This window comes from Botryllus schlosseri, chromosome 1 (assembly GCF_051294905.1).
Source record: "Botryllus schlosseri isolate E-star chromosome 1, Bs_hap1, whole genome shotgun sequence".
Taxonomy (NCBI): domain Eukaryota; kingdom Metazoa; phylum Chordata; class Ascidiacea; order Stolidobranchia; family Styelidae; genus Botryllus; species Botryllus schlosseri.
Genome location: NC_137236.1, coordinates 26120398 through 26146516, shown reverse-complemented (window position 1 = coordinate 26146516; position 26119 = coordinate 26120398). Strand labels below are relative to the sequence as shown.

Below are 26119 nucleotides of genomic sequence, written 5' to 3'. Positions count from 1 at the left end.
CACCTCGCGCATTTCAACTACAAACTAGACTCATATGCGATATCCTACTGTATATTCCATACATATTCGACCAATATATCTATATGGGGCAATACTGTCGTTGCATTCACATTGAAGTTGTCAGATCAAGGACTAACGCAGGGACGTGCGTCTACTACGAAAAGAGCTAAGTATATCTACCCAGCCACACATTACGTGGGACTCAGGTTACAACAAGTAGGTTAAAAGACGACATATCTGGTCCGCAGTAGTCAGGGGGAGGGGGTAATTGGTGTCCAATGTTCCCCGTTCCCAGCTCAACTCTCCCTCCTCTTGAATCCAAAATCTATCTCGCTGTTATTATTATATTAGTATAAATTACTCAATGCTCATTCGTGATTAGATGCCCAATGAGCGTTTTCACGGAACAATACGGTGATACCCCTTTTCCTCCTATTCCTCTCTCGTCTGTGACAGAGGGAGTAATTAGTGTATCATGTTACATTACCGCCGAAGATCTCGCCATCGCGTGTTCTAACAAGCACGTGACCTAGGCTTGTATCATTGGAGATAGTAGATCCCTCTACAGTACCAAAACAGATTGTACTAATCAAATGTTCTATGTGGAATCTATCATGTATTGATCAAATTTCTTTTCATGTCTCAGGCCTCGGACGCATCTGCTGATTAACCGGTTTCAAGGCGCTTGGCCAGTAGTAAAAACATCGGAGGCTACGGAAATTAGGCCGCTCCATGACTCGTGGCACGTGATAGTGCTACATCTCCGTTCGATGTAATTACGAGAAGTTATTGTCACTTTTTAACCGCAAACGCATTCAGAAATGCATTTTGATTGCGAGCCTAAGCCTGCGCCGGACCAATGTTATTCGCGTGATGTAATCGCACAAGCTCGAGCGTTGATTGGTCTTTACCAGTTCCAAACACCAAAAATACGACCCCATCTTTTTCAGACAGTAGATATCACCATATCATATTGATTTAAAGAAAATTAATCCAGATCATGTTCGAAAACAAACTGAACAATTGATACAAATGGCAACCGAGTATAATTCAGTTGCGTATCCTCACTGTCCGAGTGTTCGTACTTGAGCGTTAAATGGAGAGATCTGACCCGAGCTGTAATATGATCTGCTCGCACTTTCGCTTTGGTGATCAAGGTCAAGATACCTCACTGTCTCTCTTTCTGCTGTTATCTTAGCTTACAGGTTGTATTTAGTTGTACTTAGTTTTGTTTATGTGATTGAAGTCACAAACACGAGAATATTATCTGACTGTTGTAATAGGGGGATGCTCATTACGCATGAAAAAATCTCCCTCAAAATAAAACTTGAAATCACACCTTTCTACATGTTTGTTAACAATCCCGCATCACATTCAGCCATCGCGCCCAGTTATTCGTATTATCAGTGTTGCGCGCTGCCAATTAGCGAGGAGCGTGGTGCTGTGTGCGTGGACCTGGACAATTGTCGCGTCATAGACAGGCCAGAACAATCGCATCTACAACAGGCATGGAGCGCACGATATAGAATAGACCCAATCGTTGGCTAGAGCAATCACATCTGTGATAGGGATCTTGCGCAAAATATCGTCGCTGGCCTGAATTATCGCGTCACAAGCCTCACAGGCTTTGGCTGCTATCTACAATCGTTTAGAGACAATACCGTTAAGTGTATATTGATTAGCGATCGTTATGTCATGACTGTTTAGCAGTGACATCGCAAAACAGAATGACATCGAATCGCTGCGAGCAGACTTCAACAACTTCAATGCAAGTTTGTCAATATGAGGTGCATACTATACATGGGTACAAGCTTATCTCCAGAATCTACATGCCATTTTCAGGGTGCATATTATACAAGGGGTTTTATTAGCCTACAAATGGAAAATTACAGTATATCACAACAGTGAATTTTGGTGCCAGCATGCATTATACATATGATGCATGAGGTTGCTCTTCACAGTAAATACTTTTTGACATATGTCACATTCATGATTTTTGATGCCTCCATGCATATCCATATGTTCCTTGAAGTGGCCTTTTTGAATGAATGCTTTCCCGCATATATCACAAACATGATTTTTGATGCCAGTATGCATGTCCATATGAAGCTTGAGCTGACCCTTCTCGGTAAATGCTTTCCCACATATATCACAAACATGCTTTTTGATGCCAGCATGCCTATCCAGATGAAGCTTGAGGGTAGATTTCTCAGTGAATGCTTTATCACATATAGCACAAGTATGATTTTTGATTCCAGCATGCTTATCCATATGCAAATTGAGGGTATCCTTCTGAGTGAATGCTTTACCACATATATCACAAACATGATTTTTGATGCCAGTATGCATATCCATATGTTTCTTGAGGTGGCCCTTCACAGTGAATGCTTTCCCGCATATATCACAAACATGATTTTTAATGCCAGCATGCATATTCATATGAAGCTTGAAGTGACCCTTCTCGGTAAATGCTTTCCCACATATATCACAAATATGACTTTTGATGCCAGCATGCCTACCCAGATGAAGCTTGAGGGTAGCCTTCTCAGTGAATGCTTTACCACATATCGCACAAGTATGATTTTTGATTCCAGCATGCTTTTCCATATGCAAATTGAGGGTACCCTTCTGAGTGAATGCTTTACCACATATATCACAAACATGATTTTTGATGCCAGCATGGATATCCATATGACGGTTGAGGGTACCCTTTTCTGTGAATGCTTTACCACATATAGCACAACTATGATTTTTGATGCCAGCATGCATATCCATATGACGGTTGAGGGTACCCTTCTCAGTGAATGCTTTACCACATATAGCACAAGTATGATTTTTGATTCCAGCATGCTTATCCATATGCAACTTCAGGGCGCCCTTCTGAGTGAATGCATTACCACATATATCACAAACATGATGTTTGAATCCAGCATGCATATCCATATGAAGATTGAGGTGACCCTTCTGAGAGAATGCTTTTCCACATATAGCACATGTATGATTTTTGATGCCAGCATGCATATCCATATCACTCTTGAGGTAAGGCTTCTTAGTGAATGCTTTCCCACACACATTAAATTCAGGATGTTTTATTCCAATATGCATATCCATATGACGCTTGAGGTTACTATTCGTCGTAAATGCTTTCCAATATATATCGAATCGTCGTTCTTTCAAGTCGTGCTCAATAGTTGATACTAGATCCACAACATGCTTTTCTTTATGGCACTAAAGAAAAGGCTCACAGAATTTCAGCATTTCAGCATATAAACTTAGTTCATTTATAGTATCGCCACATCTGCAATGCATGAAAGTGTGGAAATATCTTAAAGAAAGAGCATTATAAGATTGTAGACAGAGCAATCACCATAATGGGATAGAGTACAACATACAAAACTATCAACAGCATGGAAATGACTTCATCAATGAGAGTGTAAAAATCATTATACTACATAGTAATGTAGTCTTACATCCTCAAGAGAACTATTTTTACATAAAGTTTAGATCATTTTACAAACAAATCATTCATAACACGAGAAAAAACCCAACACTAAGTGACAATAGCGCACTTCGGAGCATATTTACAAATGAATTGCAGAAATTATCCAAAAACCATTAAAAGATGTACATGTGGTGACCATGAACATTGAGCAGATTCAATGAATAGCCTATCCTACGCCTTGAAGTAAATTGCTTAGTAATAATTTACACATTAACGGCGCTACTTCTACTTTTTATGTAGGTTGAAAAGAAACATTTTCCTGCTAGTTTGTAGCTTGTCGTTCCTGTCAGAAGCCCCACGTCACCACAACGGCTATGGCACATCATAAGCTGTCTTAATACACATTACTGCAAGATTAACAATCATAAAAGTAAGTTGACTCAGTGCATAATTAATTGACATCTGAATAATTAACGTGAATTGCACCCAATTCATAAATTTTGGTCTATGAAAATTTATCTCTTAAGATTATGTATCCCTTTTCATTGAACATAGCTTGTAACACGCGATTAACAAATGCACAACAACATGACCATCACTAATCACGGTTCCACGTGACTGTGCCAACATTTATGGCTTTCATGAGTGGTTCAGTGGCCCAAACTAAACCCAATCCTACGATACCAAATCCCTTAACCGCACATGTACAGCTAGATAATTATAGTTATTTATTGACACTAATTAGAGCAACATGCCGGTAATATAATTTTAGTCTAATTTCTGAAATATTTGTCCGCTCTAATCAGTGTTGGGATGACTCGATTCATGTTTTGACTCAAGTCAGAGTTTAGTCAACTTTTTCGTATTACTTGACTTGACTCAGCACTTCAAAAATGTGGATTGTAGAGTAAGGGACATAGTCAGGCCGTGTTATTTTTGGCATTTCAGGAGCCACATGCCAAAACTGCCCAAAATAAAAATTTGAAAATGCCACAAATAAGCAATTTTTGGCATATGCCAAAAATATCACGGCCTGCCAAATAGTGTATTTCGTTCATGGTGTTGTGTTAACAGGATCGCGTTACAAGCGAGAAGAGCGTTTGTGAAAGGCAGGTTTCTTAATCTGGATCCAGCCCACCCCATTAGGGGTGAAAGCATGGTGTCCTAAATGGTGTGGGCACAGCGAGATTGGACGGCTGACTGCATTTGGTTTACGTCATACTTTCTATTTGTCCAAAGGCAATTTTACGAGCATTTTTGGCCGGCTTGTCGAGCGCTAAAACGGGTATCAATGAGAAGCTGCCGCAGTACTGATTATTAATATATAAATTATATTCTGCTCATGGAACTGGAACCCCCAAAATCTAAACGAAAACCGATCACAACGATATTCATGAAATGTACAACGACTGTCAACAAATGTACATCAATAATCAAAAACGTAGAACAATAGCTTTCTCTTTCATAGTGACCAGTGTTAATGCAATACGTTGCACGAGTATCGTAAAATATACATGAACAATATGTGGGCTAATACAGTATGATAACCAGAGAAACGTAGTAATACGTTCACTCTTCAGGGCCATGACTTGGCACTGCTAGCAGCGAGGTAGCTACATCACACACGACTCGAATCACTCATGTACTCGATCATGTCCAGCTCCAGACTGAAATAAACGTATTCCGGCATCTCTATGAATTTGCAACTCTTTGAGATTCGATAAGTCACCAAGTATGCCTTCCTACATTAGCAGATTTGTGATTGATTATAACAACATGTTCTAGGCCCAAATGAGTTTTAATACCGGTACTGGAGGTCATTTCGAAATCTTCAGACCTTTCATCACCTGACCAGGACCATGCATGACTTTCGAACTAAACATGTTAATCCATATGGACATGATGTTTGATGTTGGCAATTTCAGAACGTTTCAAAATTATGGTATGATTTTTGATACCAGCATGCAGATCCATACGACCAGGTGCGTATTCAGGGGGAGGGAGGGTAATAGGTGTCCAATGTTCCCCGTTCCCAGCTCAACTCTCGCTGTTATTATCTTAGTATAAATTACTCAATGCTCATTCGTGATTACATGCCCAATGAGCGTTTTCACGGAACAATACGGTGATACCCCTTCTCCTCCTATTCCTCTCTCGTCTGTGACAGAGGGAGCAATTAGTGGATCATGTTACATTGCCGCCGAAGATCTCACCATTGCGTGTTCTAACAAGCACGTGACCTAGGCTTGTATCGTTGGAGATATCACATCCCTCTACGGTACCAAAACAGATCGTACTAATCAAATGTTATATGTGGAATCAATCATGTATTGATCAAATTTCTTTTCGTGTCTCAGGCCTCTGACGCATCTGCTGATTAACCTGTTTCAACGCGCTTGGCCAGTAGTAATAACATTGGAGGCTACGAAAATCAGGCCGCTCCATGACTCGTGGTGCGTGATAGTGCTATATCTCTGTTCGATGTACTTACGAGAAGATATAGTCGTGATCTGGACAATTCGCAATTGTCACTTTTAAACCGCAAACGCATTCAAGAATGCATTTTGATTGCGATCCTAAGCCTGCGTCGGGCCACTGTTATTCGCGTGATGTAATCGCACAAGCTCGAACATTGATTGGTCTTTACCATCTCTAAACACCAAAAATACTACAACATCTTTTTCAGACAGTAGATATCATATTGATTTAAAGAAAATTAATCCAGATCGTGTTCAAAAACAAGATGAACAATTGATACAAATGGCAACAGACTATAATTCAGTTGCGTATCCTCACCATTCGAGTGTTCGTATTCGAGCGTAAAATGGAGAGATCTGACCCGTGCTGTAATATGATCTGCATGCACTTTCGCTTTGGTGATTAAGGTCAAGATACCTTGCTGTCTCTCTTTCAGCTGTATTTAGTTTTGTTTATGTGATTGAAGTCACAAACACGAGTAAGATTATCTGACCGTTGTAATAGGGGGATGCGCATTACGCATGAAAAAATATCCCTCGAAATAAAACTTCAAATCACACCTTTCTACATGCTTGTTATCAATCCCGCATCACATTCAGCCATCGTGCCCAGTAATTTGTATTATCAGTGTTACGCGCTGCCGATTAGCGAGCTGCGTGCTTGGACCTGGACAATTACGCGTCATCGACAGGCCTGAACAGTCGCATCCCCAACAGGCATGGTGCGCACGATATCGACCTAATGGTTGGCCCGAGCAATCACATTTGTGATAGTGATCTTGCGCAAAATATCGTCGCTGGCCTGAATTATTGCGTCACAAGCCTCGCAGGCTTTGGCTGCTATCGTTTAGAGACAATACCGTTAAGTGTATAACGATTAGGGATCGTTATCTCATGATCGCTTAGCAGTGACATCGCAAAACAGAATGAAATCGAATCGCTGCGAGCAGATTACAATGGGTGCGTAATCGATTTCCAGTAATACTAAAACATAATCATCGCTGGTAACTTATCATACGCGCAAGTTCGTCAATACGAGAAACTTGTATATTCGCTATTTACGCATGTACTATTCATGTGCTGTGAGTGCAGGGTGGATATTACACATGGGTACAAGCTTATTTCCAGAATCTACATACCATTTTCAGGGTGTATATTATACAAGGGGGTGTATAAGCCTGTAAATGGAAAATTAGGGTATATCACAATAGTGAATTTCGGTGCCAGCATGCATTATCCATATGATGCTTGAGGTTGCTCTTCACAGTAAATGCTTTTCGACATATGTCACATTTATGATTTTTGATGCCAGCATGCATATCCATATGTTCCTTGAAGTGGCCTTTTTGAATGAATGCTTTTCCGCATATATCACAAACATGATTTTTGATGTCAGCATGCATATCCATATGTTCCTTGAGGCGGCCCTTCACAGTAAATGCTTTATCACATATAGCACAAGTATGATTTTTGATTCCAGCGTGCTTATCCATATGCAAATTGAGGGCACCTTTCTGAGTGAATGCTTTACCACATATATCACAAACATGATTTTTGATGCCAGCATGCATATTCATATGTTCCTTGAAGTGGCCTTTTTGAATGAATGCTTTTCCGCATATATCACAAACATGATTTTTGATGTCAGCATGCATATCCATATGTTCCTTGAGGCGGCCCTTCACAGTAAATGCTTTATCACATATAGCACAAGTATGATTTTTGATTCCAGCATGCTTATCCATATGCAAATTGAGGGCACCTTTCTGAGTGAATGCTTTACCACATATATCACAAACATGATTTTTGATGCCAGCATGCATATTCATATGTTCCTTGAGGTGGCCCTTCACAGTAAATGCTTTCCCGCATATATCACAAACATGATTCTTGATGCCAGCATGCTTATCCAGATGAAGCGTGAGGGTACCCTTCTCGGTAAATGCTTTTCCACATATATCACAAACATGATTTTTGATGCCAGCATGCTTATCCAGATGAAGCTTGAGCTGACTCTTCTTGGTAAATGCTTTCCCACATATATCACAAACATGATTTTTGATGCCAGTATGCATATCCATATGAAGCTTGAGCTGACTCTTCTTGGTCAATGCTTTCCCACATATATCACAAACATGATTTTTGATGCCAGCATGCCTGTCCATATGTTCCTTGAGGTGGCCCTTCACAGTAAATGCTTTATCACATATAGCACAAGTATGATTTTTGATTCCAGCATGCTTATCCATATGCAAATTGCGGGTACCCTTCTGAGTGAATGCTTTACCACATATATCGCAAACATGATTTTTGATGCCAGCATGCATATCCATATGTTCCTTGAGGCTGCCCTTCACAGTAAATGCTTTCCCGCATATATCACAAACATGATACTTGATGCCAGCATGCTTATCCAGATGAAGCTTGAGGGTACCCTTCTCGGTAAATGCTTTCCCACATAAATCACAAACATGATTTTTGATACCAGCATGCTTATCAAGATGAAGCTTGAGGGTACCCTTCTCAGTGAATGCTTTACCACATATAGCACATGTATGATTTCTGATCCCAGTATGCTTATCCATATGTAAATTGAGGGTACCCTTCTGAGTGAATGCTTTACCACATATATCACAAACATGATTTTTGATGCCAGCATGCATATCCATATGACTCTTGAGGTAAGACTTCTTAGTGAATGCTTTCCCACACACATCACATTCATGATTTTTGATTCCAGCATGCTTATCCGTATGCAACTTCAGGGCGTCCTTCCGGGTGAATGCTTTACCACATACATCACAAACATGATTTTTGATTCCAGCATGCTTATCCATATGCAAATTGAGGGTGCGCTTCTGAGTGAATGCTTTACCACATATATCACAAACATGTTTGATTCCAGCATGCATATCCATATGAAGATTGAGGTGACCCTTCTGAGAGAATGCTTTTCCACATATAGCACATGTATGATTTTTGATGCCAGCATGCATATCCATATGACTATTGAGGTAAGGCTTCTTAGTGAATGCTTTCCCACACACATCACATTCAGGATTTTTTATTCCACTATGCATATCCATATGACATTCGAGGTTACTATTCGTGGCAAATGCTTTCCAATATATATCGAATCGTCGTTGTTTCAAGTCGTGATCAATAGTTGATACTAGATCCGCAGCTTGCTTTTCTTCGTGGCACTAAAGAAAAGGCTCACAGAATTTCAGCATTTCAGCATATAAACTTAGTTCATTTATAGTATCGCCACATCTGCAAGGCATGAAGGTGTGGCAATATTTTAAAGAAAGAGCATTATAAGATTGTAGACACGGCAAAAACCATAATGGGATAGAGTACAACATACAATACTATCAACAGCATGGAAATGATGACTTCATCAATGAGAGTGTAAAAATCATTATATTACATTGTAATGTAGTCTTATATCCTCAAGAGAACTATTGTTATATAAATTTTCGATCATTTCAGTAAAAAATCATTCATAACACGAGAAAAAACCAACACTGAGTCACAATGGCGCACTTCAGTGCATATTTACAAATGAATTGCAGAAATTATCCAAAAACCATCAAAAGATGTACCTGTGGTGACCATGAACATTGAGCAGATTCAATGACTAGCCTATCCTATGCCTTGAAGTAATTTGCTCAGTAATAATATACACATTAATGGCGCTACTTCTACTTTTTATGTAGGTTGAAAAGAAACATTTTCCTGCTAGTTTGTAGCTAGTCGTTCCTGTCAGAAGCCCCACGTCACCACAACGGCTATGGCACAACATAAGCTGTCTTAATACACATTACTGCAAGACTACCAATCATAAAAGTAAGTTGACTCAGTGCATAATTAATTGACATCTAAATAATTAACGTGAATTGGACCCAATTCATAAATTCAGGTCTATGACATCCCATCTCTTAAGATTATGTATCCCTTTTCATTGAACACAGCTTGAAACACGCGATTAACAAATGCACAACAACATGACAATCACTAATCACGGTTCCACGTGACTGTGTCAACATTTATGGCTTTCATGAGTGGTTCAGTGGCCCCAACTCCTAAACTAAACCCAATCCTACGATACCAAATCCCTTAACCGCACATGTACAGCTAGATAATTATAGTTATTTAATGACACTAATTAGAGCAACATGCCGGTAATATAGTTTTAGTATAATTTCTAAAATTACTGGATTAACGACTTGACTCGAGTCCGACTTTAGTCAAGTTTTTCGTATGACTTGACTTGACTCAGCACTTCAGAAATGTGGATTGTAGAGTAAATGACATAGTTCATGTTTGTCCTTGATGTTTTTGTGGCATATACACTGACTCATGATAGGCACTCACGATCTGTGCATGAGTACACGATGTACATACCGTATGCCGCTGGACAAGGAAGGTGACGATACAGCCTTTTACGGCATTCCTAGTCTTGCACCACCCATCCATGCTATCTAATCTACTAATCCCTAATCAGCTCTTATATCTGACCCGGCCGCGATCGAACCCGGGACCTACCGATACAGAAGCCGGACGGTTCACCATTACGCTATCTTGTCGGGTTGACTCGTGACTCGAAGCAAAATTTACGAGACAATTTCGATTCATCAAATAAACGATGTACCATGGGATAGTTCGGAATGTTCGCGATACGCTGATGTCACTTGTGAGAGCGACCAGTCAGTCACTGAAGGTAGGTTTCACCGATCCTCCATTGTTACGTCATAAATAAATTGACCACAAACAAAATGATCAAGTTTATGTGGTCGCAGTAGTAGTATAGGTTGATACAGTGGTTCTCAACCGGGGGTCACGAAGCATTTTGGGGTCCGCGAGACCTCCAAATTTGCAAAATGATTGTTATACTAATTTGTATCTTTTTAATAAGGTAAATCACGAGACAGAATCGCTTCCTAACTAGTAAAACTTTACGACTCGCATTACAAAAATGGCCGTCGGAAATGAAATATTCTACTATACATATTCATTTTAATTGATAAATAGACAGGGTTTGTGATGAAGTATAAACTTAGAGTACTAAGGTCAATCCGGTTACTTTGAAATTTTTACAAGTTGCCAGTCTCAGCAAACTATTGAGCATGAGCAGTCGCAAGAAATGGACATTTTCGAACCATTTTGTTCTGTAATAAACATAGATTAACCCTCTATTCAAGAATCACTTCAAAATGAACTGCTAGATAGGAATGGCTAAGCCGCACGATCATTCAACAATATGGTTCTCAATTTTGAAGCCTTACGGTGTCGTCGAAAGCGTTACATGTTAATATTACATTCCCTGTCACCTATCTTCAAGGAAATGGATTTGCAGCACTCGTTCATATCAAATCAAAAGCACGAGTTTTCAAGACACGACCACTTATTTCAATGAATGCACCTGCAAAATTCGGTTTGAAATAACAAAATCAATGCAATTTCTACATAATGAATGTTATTATTTATAAGTCATTTTGTTGCTGGTAAACACTGCAATTTCTACATAATGTATGATAATGTTTTTAAGATAAGCCATTTTGTTGCTGTTTATCACTATTGTACAGTTAAATTTTGCGCAAGTCATATCACCGTTGCACGATAATTGAGATAAATTTGAACGAAAACTTAAGGGGTCCGCGAAGACAGAAAAGGTTGAGAACCACTGGGTTAATCCAATACAGTGGTTCTCAGCCACGGGTCCGTGAATCCTCCAAATTTGCAAAATCGTTGAAAACCAAATTTTTATTTTTTTAATTAGAGAGATCACGAGGTAGTTTCGCTTCGCTTCATAACTGTTCAAACTTCGGGACTGACATAAACGTAATGACCGCCTTAGATGAAATTTTGCCATATACCGTAATTTTCGATGTATAATGCGCAAAATTTTCACGATTTTCTGCTTAAAATAGGGTGTGCGTATTATAAATGGGTACAAGCCTTGAAAAAAAATCTCTTCCGATAAAAAACTTGAAATCACACCTATCTTCCTGTTTGTTTCCAATCGTGCACCACTTTCAGCCATCGCAAGTAGTAATTTGTATTATAGAGTGTAAACGCGCTGCCAATTAGTGGGAAGCGTGTTGCCAATTAACGAGAGTCGTGTGCACAAGCACGCGATCTCCTGCTGAGTTGGTTGCCGTTTGTACACGAGTGAAATTAGGTCATTAATAGACACTGGCGCGCGGCGATTCTCACCAATTCATAGCGTTAACGACAGGCCCGAACAATCGCATATGCAATTTATACATATACAAGAGGCCATTAGCGCAAGATATAATCGCATCTCCAACAGATCTGCTGGACATAACCGTTAGCCTAGGCGCAATCGCATCTGTAATAGGCATCGCGCGCAAGATGTCGGTTCGTTGGCCTAAACTAACTCGCCGCCGGCCTCGCAGGCTTTGGCTGCTATCTACTATCGTTTAAAGCAGTGATTCCCAACAACCGCGGCCCCGAGGGCCGCATGCGGCCCCCAGCTAGCCTTCATGCTGCCCCCACAAAAATATTGAGAAATCGATTTATGAAAAAAATATATTTATAAAATACTCTTGCTTGGCTTGAAGTCTGGAGTTTTCAATTAGGATTGCAGGAAAGTTGTGACTAGACTGCTAACGTTACGTCACTGCTGTTTCAATGCAATGTGTCCTAATTTTCCAGTTGAACGAGCAGTAGGGGCTACCTATAGATATTGGTATAGATATAGGTACCCTAAGTCCCTTGCGTATTTTAAGCTAGAAGGTAGCTTAAAATTAATTAGTGAATTAGCATAAATTATAGAGTATTTTATAAAATTTTATGCAACTGTTTCAAAAATTCAAGCGCGATTTCAAGTTTCCGAGTACCTTCATTATTGGGTACTCTTCCACCAAGATCAAATACGCAAGATTTATAGAAGTAGGCATATCGGCGTTGGCCATTACCGTCCCACGACGCACGTAGACCTATAAAGTTTTAGGCCATGTAACATGCGACTCCAAGAAGTGTGCCAGAACGATCGGCAGCGAGAAAACCTTCACTAAAAAGGACTGCCCTTACGCTGACCGAAAACTTCGTTATGTATACACAAAATACATATAGGTATAATTGACCATATGCGCCTAAATGACTGGCGCCGAATATTCCTGTCTTGGCAATCTGAACCTCACGAGACAAATAGGCTACCATTCCGCAGGGAAAAATTATATCCCAGTGAAGAACTATCTATTTGAAATCGTGTGCATCTTTTAGTTTAGTACATTTGGGGGATTCTATATTTTTTGATATAGCAGACTGGAGGTCACGAAATAACATCATGTAACGAAGTGTTTAATTATTGTTTACGGATCCTACAGTTTCCAAGACACCTCACTCAGCTCTACCAGTAAGTCTGGTTACGTGAGAACAGAGGACAGGTAATTGATAGCAAGATATATGCAATTCCCGATCTTATCGACCTATTATAGTTTGAATTATTGAAAATTTTCGCGCTGCTCGCTGGCTCACTAAACGGTGATCCTGATTTCGTGGCAGAAGCGAACAACGGTGCGGGGAGTCGGTTTATCACCCTATGGGTGCTCAAGATCTAAGTGTTTTGGGGGGCCTAACAAAGTGCTGTTTCGTTCCTGCCAACGGGTATACGCCCGAAGATGTTTAATTATTATTGAGTGGTCCTACCTTTTCAAACACAACTCACTCGGCTCAACCGGTCAATCTGATTACGTGAGCAGAGAAAGGATAAAAATTGATACCATTATATAGGCAATTCCCGATTATATTGACCGATTCAATCATGAATTATAGAAATTTTTCGCGCCTGGCGCGATTAGTCGAGAGTAGCTGCCTAAAACGGACACCCGATTTAGATGATAAATAGCGGTAAACAGACGTTTAGCCTGAGGGGGGTCTGGGGGGGCTTCGAAAATCGGTTTATCACCCTATGTGGGGGGAGCAAGAGCAACGTTTCGGGGGGGCCTGACGAAGTGCTGTTACGGCCCTGGGTATTGATAACTAAATTTACGGATAGATGTGGAACAAGTGACTCACGATTGAATACGCCGAGATGCGTACTGCTTAACCGGCAAAAGGCAGCATAATTGGTAGTCCTATAGCTCGCGACTGAAGCGTCCGAATAATTTGATATGCCGGTGTTTATCGAAAGCAAGTGTTGCACTGATTCCAAAAAACGAATTGAAATCTCGCCAGGGCAATAAACTACTCCGAAATAGCCACCAAAGGTTGATTGTTCTGAACATCGGGAGCACGGCAACACAATGGCCAATGGCGTCAAGCGAATGATCGAAACAATGCCAATTTTCATATTTTGGTGACTATTTTGAGTTCATTTCGTTGCCATGGTATTCGTGCGGCCCCGACCGTACTCGGAAATTCTGAATTTGGCCCTTCCACCGAAAAAGGTTTGGAACCACTGGTTTAGAGACAATACCGTTAATTGTATAATGATTAGCAATCGCATCTGTGAGAGGTCTCCTTGTGCTCAAGATGTCGTGTCGCTAGTCTAAACTATCGCGCCGCCCGCCTCGCAGGCTTTGGCTGCTATCTATTATCGTTTAAAGACAATCCCGCTTATTGTATACTGATTAGCGATCGTTGTGTAATGGTAGTTCAACAAGAGTGACATCGCAAAACAGAATGACATCGTATACGAAATCGGAACTATTCATGTACTGAAATGCAGGGTGTGCACTATACATGGGTACAGGCTTTTTCCCAGAATTTACATGCTATTTTAGGGGTGCGTAATATACATGGGGGCGTGCTATACTTGGAAAAATTACGGTATATCATACCAAAAATTGTCTTCTAAAGGGCTACGGTTAATTATTACATTCGCCACCACCTGACGTTGTGGAAATGGATTTTCTGCACTTGTTCATGTCAAAATCGACGGTGTGGATTTTCAAGCACGACAGCGTATTCCAAGAAATGCAGCTACAGAATTTGCAACAGAAAGTCCTCTCATTTGTACATCAATAGTATGATATTATTTATGGAAAACCCATTTTCTTTATCTTTATTACTGGCCTACAGTTAATATTTGCAAATGATAGATGACGGTTCCACGATATTTGAGGTAAATTTGAACTAAAAATCGGGGTAGGGGGTCCACGAGGGTCCGTGGCAGTCTGAAAGGGGTCCGCGAAGACAAAAAGCTTGAGAACCACTGATCTAATTGGAACGCATCTCTGTTTCTTAGACCGCTCAAGTGCTTACATTACGCAGTGCTCACCGTTACCAACTTTCTTGTATAATTTAAATCAAATGTATATAGTTTATGCTTTTAAATTCTCACGGATATGTAGCCGAGTAGTGTATTGTACAATATCAATTTGTTTCAACTTCTCGAGGCTTCGTATTCGATCCTATATTTTGGCTGATAATAACAGACTGTGTAACATGTAGCTATACAGTTACTCGCGTATTTTAGCAGTTCTGTGTGTGGATGGGCGATAGTTAACTTTATGTTTGTTATTTGATTCAAGATAAATGGTCTTTTTGGTCAATTAATCTGCCTTTCACACAGTCAGCTAAATGTAATGACTTTTCATCATCACTCATACTTCGAAAATTCAATTTGACTTGAATCGTGACTTGACTTGACTCGAGTAACCTCCAAAAACCGAGTGACTTAACTCGAGTCACCTTCTAAAAGCGATTGACTTGACTCGAGTCAAAATTTGCAATGACTCGAGATGACTCGAAGGCAGAGACTTGATCCCATCACTGGCTCAAATACAGATTCTACTCTGTTTTGTGAAATGTTTTCTAGTTGTCCATGTCCGCCCTAAACCCATTATGAACACATTAAATTTCAACATGTTCGCCAGAAACACTTATTGGTGATGGTCATATTGTTGTGTATAGAAAAGGAGCCAAAGGTGGTGAATTGATATCAACACTGGCTACAATCGACAGCAGGACTAAACTTGAAGATTTTAGCACACACTGTATACAGAGTGGACAGTGCCTGAGAATCCTAGTTTCCACATTCATAGGCGCTGAACTCTAATTTTTCCTAGGTATGCGGGATCGATGACGTCATAAAGGGTTAACGTCATAGTGCATCAGAATTGGCAAATGAAACAACTCGCAAGCGTTCAATATCGCCTGTCACGTGTATATGGTGACAAAATTACGATACTATTGACCAAACGCGTAGCCAGCAGGCCTCCTGCTGTACTGATTGAACTTATTTCAATTTTACCAAGGTAGCATCAGTTTATTTTGGTTACGCACATCGGCAGATGTAATCGCTAAAAATCCAAATCCTCACACGGAAGCGGAGAAAATTATTCCCCGGCTTGCACTAGAATTGTAAAATATTTCATGTGACCAAAGCTACGGAAATTGAAAATGAATCTCGTGTCAAATGATACCATTCGTAGACGTATTTGTGACATGTTCGCAGGGAAACAAGATGACGTAATTTCTTCTTTGAAGCTGAGTAAGTCCTATTGAGTGATCCGAAAAGGTGGAAGTACTTTGTCAGAGGTCTGTGCGACTGTGGGCGCTGCTAAGTATCATCATTCATCATGCATAACTTGCCCTAAATTTACGAAGACACTACACCTTCATTAACTCCACCAGTGACTCTTATCACATGGGCTGATGAACGATGAATATTTGATTGTAATATGAGAATTTGCTAATAATAATGACAAAATACATTCGTGAATTTGAAAAAAATTTCGCGCTTGGCGCAGCCATCGTCTGGACCAGTAACTATACAAAACAGGGCCACTTGCGATTGCGGTGCGTGTAGTAAGCCGGTATGAGAAAGTAGATTAGTCCGGAGTTCACCGGAAATGGACATGGCAGTTTTACATGGGTATTTGGCGCCAAGTTAGTTCATTATTGCTTATGCACTGGAATGCGGCTGTAGGCTACAAACGTAATCGAAATGCGGCCGTGAATAGCAAAAAGGTTGCCCACCTGAATAAGTGCACTGGCACCGTCTGATGAAATTGACGGTCGACGTACTAGTATTTTAGTAGTTCTAGTAACGAATTTTAAAAACATGAGTAGTTGTAGTTCTAGCTAATCAGAAAGAACACGATTTCGTTTGGACCACTGGGAAACACGTGTTACCGTTTGACGTGAATCGTGATATCGCTGTTTTTGCAGTCACTGCTAACAGTGGCGTAGCCAGGGGTGGGCTTGGGGGTCGAAATCCCTCCCAGTTCTACATCATTTTGAAAGCCATTTCAATTACTGTAAAAAAATTAAGAATTGCTTCTGAATTGAATCCAGCAAGTTCTGGATTTAATGGTCGTTCGTTCAAGTTTTATTTATAGTTACGAGTTTTGGAAAGTGAGTATTTCTAGTACTAGTTGCAGTGACGAATTTGGAAAGCGAGTAGTTCTAGTTTCAGTTCTAGTTGCGCGTTTTGAAACTCCAGTAGTTTGCACAAGTCCGATTATGACGCCAAAATGACAGGATTTGATCAGAAACCTAGAGCAGTGCTTCCTGACCTGGGTTCGATTAAGTCAGTTTCTGGGGTTCGGCGGTGGTCAAGCCTTTAAGATACTCCGGGCTCCAGCCGTTTCCTAAAAGATATCTGAGCGATTAGTCATTAGGCTACACCGTGCTAAAAATGATATGAGATGGGCATTTCCAATTTGAAATTGCGCAATCCTGAATTCGTCTTCAAGGACAACAGTCGACTTCGTGCAGTTACATTGTTACCAAGTAATGGTAACTGAAACTCAGTGCCAAGGCCTCATTGTTTCACAGTACCAGAGTCGGACAACTAGCAAATTTCCAGTAATTCCAACTTAAATAAGAATTATAACTATATAGCCCTACACAGTTTTATCCAAATTAGACTAGAATTAAAATTAGTTAGAGCTATACAGTTTTTTTTCAAATTAGATTGGATATTGAATCAGATTCAGTTCATTTCAAATCAGAGTTCACTTCTATTAAAACGGCACTGCGCTCTATATATGATGTGGACGTGGTCACTAGTTACAGTGTGAGAAAAGTTTTTGTAGTGTTCCGTTTACCTCAGAAAGCCACTGCATTGAAACTGCAGGTTAATGATTTGTTGGCAGTCGATATTATGAAAAACGGTGTCTAACAAAGCACGGTGGTCAAGTTACTGCAAGTTGGCGTACGGTCGCAAAGGGTTAAGAAGCTATGATGCGTGACTTTGACACCGCAGCGATAAGCTAGAATGGCAAGCACAACACAGGAGAATAGTGTAAGCTCAGCTTTGATTAAAATGGCTTCCAGAGGAAAATGGCTGCTTCCTAAAAATTTTCACACCATCCTCAATTTCAGACGAGGTTGTAGTTAGAGCAGTGGTTCTCAACCGCCGGTCTGCCAGGTATGTTACGATTTGATACCTTAACTTCAAGATGCAATGTTGAAGGCTTGTCCCTTGATAAAATGAATGAAACATCAAATTTTAAACCGATGCAGAACTTCGTGACCTAACATTACGGCTGGAAACATGTTCGATTTGACTTGAAGTTCAAGGAGTGTCATTCGACGACATGTGAGCGATAAGTACAGAACATATGCAAGCTGACTCATCGCTAAACAGCGCAGTTTGCGCGACCATTCGTTTTCGATTCATTCATTTTGTGCAGGAACGTAACTGGGGCACCCCAAACCGCCCAATTGGAGAGGACCGAGCTTGACAGGGCCCCCAAATTATTTTGCGAATAAACATAAGTCATAGCGTATTTTTATATTCCAACATATTTTAATTTCGTTTCGTGCTTTGCGCGATATAGTGTCACTAAATGTGTTGCTTATTAGGCACTCTTCACCAAGAAATACGCTTGATTTATAGAAATAGGCATCTCGGCGTCAGCCATTACCGCGCCACAACACACCAACACATAATGAAGTTAAGGCTAACATGGGACTCGGAAAGGTGTGCCAAAATTCGGCAGTGAGAAAACTGATTCAGTCATCAATGATCGAAAATTTTCGCTATTGGCACGATTAAGCTACATAAACTCTCTGCTTACATTGATTAGAACGAATGTGATCAAAAGTACAGACGAAAACAACCACCCAACTGTGGGGTTCGTGGGCGATGCCCCGGAAGTTTTGCTTAACGCCCTGTGGGGGAGCAAGACCACCGTTTTAGGGGTGGGCTGACGAAGTGCTTTTTCGGCCCGGATTTGCGGATGGCCGGTATAGCTGCTGTAAGGTGTTTTCGTGCAGCGCATTGTATTCTTAGTTGCTAGAGTAGCCTGCGTCTGGTGGTAGTGGGCAATGAGCACAACAAGGTAGCACGACAAGATGCTTGGTTCTACTCCGAAACGCTTCTTCTGTCGATATTGTCAAAGAGAGGAATATTATTCGAGTTGGTGTGGACGGTTAAGTCTACGACTTTCGGCGCGAAAGACTGTAAACGATTCTCGGCGGCAGCACGTTCATCTGGACAAGGCAATTTTACCTCGACTCAGCAGACTGACTGCCATAAAATCACATGGATGCCATCATGAAGATAATTATTCACGTTAAAAACCCCACCATCTAAATGTCACTCTCTAGCCCAGAGAGGTCTCAAACACGCGGCCCGCCAGATCATTTTGTGCGGCCCGCGACGACATTTGAGATTTTCATTAATTTTACAATAAGTAAGTGCCACATATATCTTTTCAAGTTTTAAAGTGGAAATTCTCTCTTAATTTGCCCCGAAAGCCTGAAACTATTCATCAAACTTCACTATACGCGTCCATTAGGGTTGTCCAAAATTTGGAAAATCTCATAAAGTCTCCGTGATGGTGTCTCATTCTATAGATTATTGATAAAAAACAACAATTAGCCTGAAAGAAGCTTACAGGAAAGCCGTTAAGATTTCGGTCAAAGCGTTTGAAAGTAGCTGCTCAAGAATGGGCGTGCCACTGACCATAGAACGGCGAGAAGACTAGTAATCAAATAACTACGGCTCTTGATTGGCTAATCGGCTATGCTTCAATGACCACGGCAGCAGCAGCTTGCTGATCAGGTGTTCAAGAAGTCTGCTACCGGCGGGGATTCTGAGTGCGCATTGTCAGTAGTTTGGCAGGTGATGATTTAAGATTAATTCAGGACATGTTGAGGTACGAAATACATGATGAACAAACAACACCTGCTTCACAGAAGCTTTTACAGCATGACTGCTTCATTGTGAAGGAAACGGCTGAAGCCTACATGTCGTGTTTTCATCAAGAGAAAGCAAAGGCGCTTATGCAAGTGTTGAGCGAATTCACCGTTTCAGTACGGATCCACCATCAGCAGGCCTGTTTATTTTTGGATATTGGGTTTTATTTTTGGAGATTCTCCAAAAATAAGATTTGAAAACATCCAAAAATAAGCTTTTTTTGGATGATGTTTTTTCAAGTTTTTTAGTGAAATGCACGAGTCAGAGCAGTGTAAATACTGTTGAAACAACCAGGAAACTCACAAACACACACGAAAACAGCATGTGTGAGCGGGAGGGGGTCTCCGAAACGCTAAAAGTACTTCCACTCACTGGAAGGATCAGAGGCGACACGACAAGGGTTGAAGAGGCGGCATGGTATGAAATCGTGCGAGTGTGGTGCCGGCGGGACCTTGTAACGCAGGCCAAATACCGCCACCTCTACAACAATAACTTCGTCTACACTATGGTGGGACTGAATGGTTACCTCCATCGGCAACAGGACTTGATCCAGGAAAAGAAAAGTATGTGCCCCAAGTTTGTAGACACATGTTGGTTGTCAATTAAGAAGATGACCACTTGGTTGACTAGACACCGTGCCAAACTCCTCGGGGTTATAAACGATAGAAGTCTGGCCTGTGCATCCCTCCGCTGCAGTAGTGGATCCAACTAATCGTCCTCGAGCGCATGGCCACAGAGGTGAGCACCACCGTCACAAAGATTCAGGGACTTCGCCATCTGATCGTGGAGCATCGAGGATGAGCTCCATCGTCTGGTCGAACGCCTTCGAGCTCGGTGCCCAGCTGAGGACTTGGACAATGACACCCGCGGCAAGGAAGTTCCTTTGGTCAGAAGGTGCTAGGCTCTCAAGTTCACAGAGTCACGCAATTTCGTGGAGGATCAGAGTGTGCACTGTGCAGTCCTCGACCTTCTCGAGAATATCGACGAAGAAGAGAAGCAGTCCACGTTCGAGGCAGCCAGGAGCCTTATAGCAGGGCTCATCGACGGCATAAAGAAAATTGAAGTTGCCGACAATGAAAGGGTTCTGCCCTGTCTACCACACCAAGTGGTGCAACCTCGTAGGCAGGACAGAACAAACACTTCTTGCTCTTTTAGATTCTAATAATATAAACAACAGTGATACATATATGTAAGCTACTTTATTTGCAGCTCAGTGAATTGATCGACAAACACCGGGGTGGGCTGTCGAACAAGTGGACACCTGAGTAGATAAAGAATATCGAAGACCAATTCCAATCCATGTCTGTCCGATACCAAATGGACGTCACTTTCAAGAGCATTATTGACGAGCGTCAGTTCTTCGGACCCACATGGCTCGATGTTTCCCACAACTGCGACGGTCGAAGCCGATTTCTCGAAAACCAACTGGGAGAAAGGTCTCTACCGGGCGTCACCCACTGATTTTTATTTGGAGGGCATTCTCCAGGCCAAAGACTTTGTGACGAAAGTATTAGAAAGTTAGATCAAAATCACTGATGATGTCGATGTGTTGAAGAACATGAATACATGATAATAACATACTTTCGGTGAAGTTTTCTATGTAGTATTAGGGCTAAAAACACCTTCATTTCTTATTTTTGGAGATTCTCCAAAAATAAAATTTGAAAACATCCAAACCTAAGTTATTTTTGGAGAAATCCAAAAATAAACAGGCCTGACCATCAGTGAATACAAATATATAAAGCTTAACGATGACACTATACGTTGTGTGATCTTATTGGGCTGAAGCTGTAGTATATAGGTGACGTTTTGAATGCTCTAGGGATCGGCGGAATCAGCCGGTTATGCTTGGCCCTTATCAGATGCTTACAACAAAATGAATGCACTTGTAGGCGTTGTTAAAGTCCTTGATGATAACGCAGAAAAGAGGTGGTGATGTACGCACACTCGCACAGGCTGTGCTGGATATGGTATGTCAAAGTCCTTATTGATCCCGCAGAAAAGAGATGTAAAGAAAAGCACAGACTATGCTGCATATAGTATCCAGCATAGCCTGTGCTTACCTTAAACCTCTTTTCTGCAGCATCATTAAGGACTTTGACAACTCTTATAAGTGAATTCAATTTTCTGTAAGTGTTACTGCCAAGCATAACCGGCCGATTCAGTCGATCCCTAGAACCTTCAATATTTCACTATATACTACAACTTGGATCCAATAAGATCACACAAAGTATAGTGTCATTGTTAAGCTTTATATATTTGTATTCACTGATGGTGGATCCGTACTGAAACGGTGAATTCGCTCAACATTTGAATAAGCGCCTTTGCTTTCTCTCGATGAAAACACGACATGTAGGCTTCAGCCGTTTCCTTCACAATGAAGCAGTCATGCTGTAAAAGCTTCTGTGAAGCAGGTGTTGTTTGCTCATCATGTATTTCGTACCTCAACATGTCCTGAATTAATCTTAAATCATCACCTGCCAAACTACTGACAATGCGCACTCAGAATTCCCGCCGGTAGCAGACTTCTTGAACACCTGATCAGCAAGCTGCTGCTGCCGTGGTCATTGAAGCATAGCCGATTAGCCAATCAAGAGCCGTGGTTATTTGATTACTAGTCTTCTCGCCGTTCTATGGTCAGTGGCACGCCCATTCTTGAGCAGTTACTTTCAAACGCTTTGACCGAAATCTTAACGGCTTTCCTGTAAGCTTCTTTCAGGCTTATTGTTTTTTTTTTATCAATAATCTATAGAATGAGACACAATCACGGAGACTTTTTGAGATTTTCCAAATTTTGGACAACCCTAGCGTCCATGCAGTAGAAGATTTACTATTTCGCCACATTTCCAATTCATAATGACAAGCCCTGACCCTTAGACGATAGTCATTTACAGCACTATGCTTAGACGATTCGTGACTGAAATTTGTGAGTTAGACTTGGACGCGACCTTTATAAGAATTACTCGGACTCGGGCTGACTCGATGGCCAAAGGAAAATGACCCGAGTGGACACGGAGTCATGGGAATAGTAATAGACCAGAAGGTCGCAGCTTGGTATTTCGCTTACTAAGCAAGTAGTTATGGCAACCATAGGCGATCTATTAGTTATATCTTGGGTTGCTAAATCATGTTACCAAGGCCACTTAAAGGTACTGAGTGCCGTAGTGGTACGCTCTAAGATGTAACAACAATAGGTTGTTCGGCGTTCCGACATTTCTATACCTATGACACATTCATTAATATATTTATATTGTTATTTTTCTGCTCTAATATTCGAAGGTAATTGACCATTGACCTTATAACCCACTTATCAGGAGCATAATTGGGCTACACTATGCTGAACCCCAAATGCTGTGATATCAGATCAATCTCTATTATCAATCTGTTATAAATTCACAATATTCATAGTAGCCACAAAATTATAACATGATAGCTTTTATGATAACATTATATATTTTCCGCTCACATGGCGTCTATATCTTATAATTAATATATATCAAGTACAACAACATTTCTATTGAAATAGTTATAAATGTGATGATTATTTTCATGCCAGGCCCAAATTGATACCAGAGTAAATCCATGGCCTACTAGGCCATGGTAAATCACATTCTCATGATGTTTGTTGAATGTGTCTGCTGTATCAGCTCACTTACGATAGGACAATTTCATCCCGTCAACTTAGGCCTACTTGGAAAGACATGGAATATACCCAGTTATTGATGTGGCGGCCCGCGGCGTCGTCAAAAACTGGAAAATTGGCCCGCGAGCACATTTGAGTTTGAGACCTCTGCTCTAGCCCCATATAATTGCAAAAAACGGTTGCATACTTTACATTTTGGCCTCATTTCAATTTTTAAAAGTGCACCGGTCCGCCAGACATTTTTTGAAATTTTACCGGTCCGCGAGGTGAAAAAGGTTGAGAACCACTGAGCTAGAGTCTCTCCGGCTCAAAAATCCGATACCGACAAAACAGATAACTTGTTTGAAAATTCCGACATATTCAGCCGATATTCAAAATATATGGCATCTAGCTCAAGGCGCCCGTCCATACAAACATCAACATTAATACAGCCATTACTATGTTTGCACACGAAACAAACCACTTTGTCGAAGCACTCAAGCTGGTTTTGCCCACTTGCACTGCTTCGTCAAGCGGTTATGAATTCAGAATACTTCTACTTCACTGTTTTCAGTTTGTTGAAGAAAATTGGTCAAGAATACTTCATTACTTACTTCGAGATCACTAATCCTACTTGTACTCGAAAGTGAATTTCCGTTGTTACTTCTACTTGAGTACCAGCGATGACTACTTTGATTACCTCGACTCTTTTAACAGGATTATTCAAACAAATAAAAGAGAGTTTCTGGCTTGATATATGTCTCGAGTCATATGAATGGTGGAGTCATGCACAATGACTTGAGTAGAAGACGAGTTAATACAGGAATTGACTGTTAAAGGTAATTCGAGACATTTCCATATTCAAGAAAATGGCTCGAGTCGAGTCATCAAAAATGCCTGAAATGTCTTTCTACAAGTAGAAGTAGCAATTTGCAAGACATGTCACAACAACAGACTTGCAAGCAACTACAAGCAAGCAACAACAGACTTGCATCTCTTTCTTGTTAACATAATGTCAATTACTTGCTGATATAAGTCGAACATGATGAAATTCTGAAACTGTACCTATCAGTACCTGCATATCAGTTCAATTAACACACATAGCAGAATTTATTACAGGGACTTGTTCATACAGCCAGCGGTCTATGGTACTGCAGAGCGAGGAGTGAGATTTGAAACCAGGATAGTAGAGTATGACATGATCAACTCAAAGATACACCAGAAACCGGCACACTTTCAAAATGAGTCATCATCAATCCTACTGGGAGACTCACAAAGTTCCAGAATATTTCAATTTATATTAGTACAGCAGCGTGTGCATCATGTATAATATACAAAACGGTTTAACAATGTCTAAAGCAGTGGTTCTCAACCGGGGATCAACAAAGCATTTTCAGGGGGTCCGTGAAACCTCTAAATTTGTTAAATCATGGATAACTCAATTTGAATTTATATTTAATCAGAGAAAGCACGAGACAGAGTCACTTCATAATTGCTAATACTTCATGACTCACATCATTATAATGACCGTCTAAGTTGAAATATACTACTGGGCAAACTCATTTTAATTGCCACATTGCCGATAACCTACTGATACGAACATATAGCTGTTTAGATACATTATGTTGGGGTTTGTGGAAAAATGAAAAGATGAATATAGTAAGGTCTTGTGACTTCTAAATGAATGCAAACTTTTTGGGTTTGATGTAGTCAATTTCAGCAGATTTTTTTAATCAGTCCCAATGAAAGGATTGGAACCTCGCCACGAAATTCATTTTCTCCTTTGATATACGTAACCACTATCACAGAATAACTTCAACATGAGATGATAGATAGAAATGACTACGCTGGGCGTGTAAGTAGGCGACTGTTCTTTTAAAGTTCTGTTTCTCGATTTCGGTGCCATATATGCTGTGTCGCCGGTGTCGTTGGAAGCACTACGCATTAATGTTACATCCACCGCCATATATCCTTGTGGAAATGGATATTCGGCACTTGCTCATGTCAAATCGAAGACGCGGATTTTCATGACAGTAAATACAGCTGCAAAATTCTACATAAAGTATGGTGTTATTTTCAAGAAAAGTCATTTCGTGGCTGTTTATCACAAGACTGCAGTTAATATTTGCACAAGACAGATGACGGTTGCACGATAATTGAGTTAATTTCAAACAAAAAGTTTTGGGGGTACGCGAGGTTCCGTGGCGATCGAATAGGGGTCCGTGAACGCAAAAAGGTTGAGAACCACTGGTCTAAAGTAATGTGGAAATCATCATTTTCAACACAACATGAAGGTATATATACCTGATTTACTGCAACTGATTGACTTTTAAACAATGGAGGCCAGGGATGGGTAAGTTGTGGCTGATTGTGGCTCTTTAACGGTTGCAGATGTGTTTTGCCATTTTGCTAGAGAAGTTTAAACCGATTTATAAACTGATGCATTCTATCAC

At 40.6% G+C, this 26119-nt stretch overlaps 1 protein-coding gene across 1 annotated transcript; it reads right to left on the bottom strand.

Moving 5' to 3' along the window:
• Nucleotides 1-267: 267 nt before the first annotated feature.
• Nucleotides 268-22856, bottom strand: LOC145438007 (uncharacterized). The gene is made up of 3 exons (XM_080315373.1): nt 7126-22856; nt 5540-5600; nt 268-3228 (listed from the first exon to the last, which is right to left on the bottom strand). The coding sequence occupies exons 1-3, from the start codon at nt 9003-9005 to the stop codon at nt 1897-1899; spliced, it is 3273 nt and encodes a 1090-aa protein (XP_080171499.1). The 5' UTR covers nt 9006-22856; the 3' UTR covers nt 268-1896.
• Between the last annotated feature and the right edge of the window lie 3263 nt (nt 22857-26119).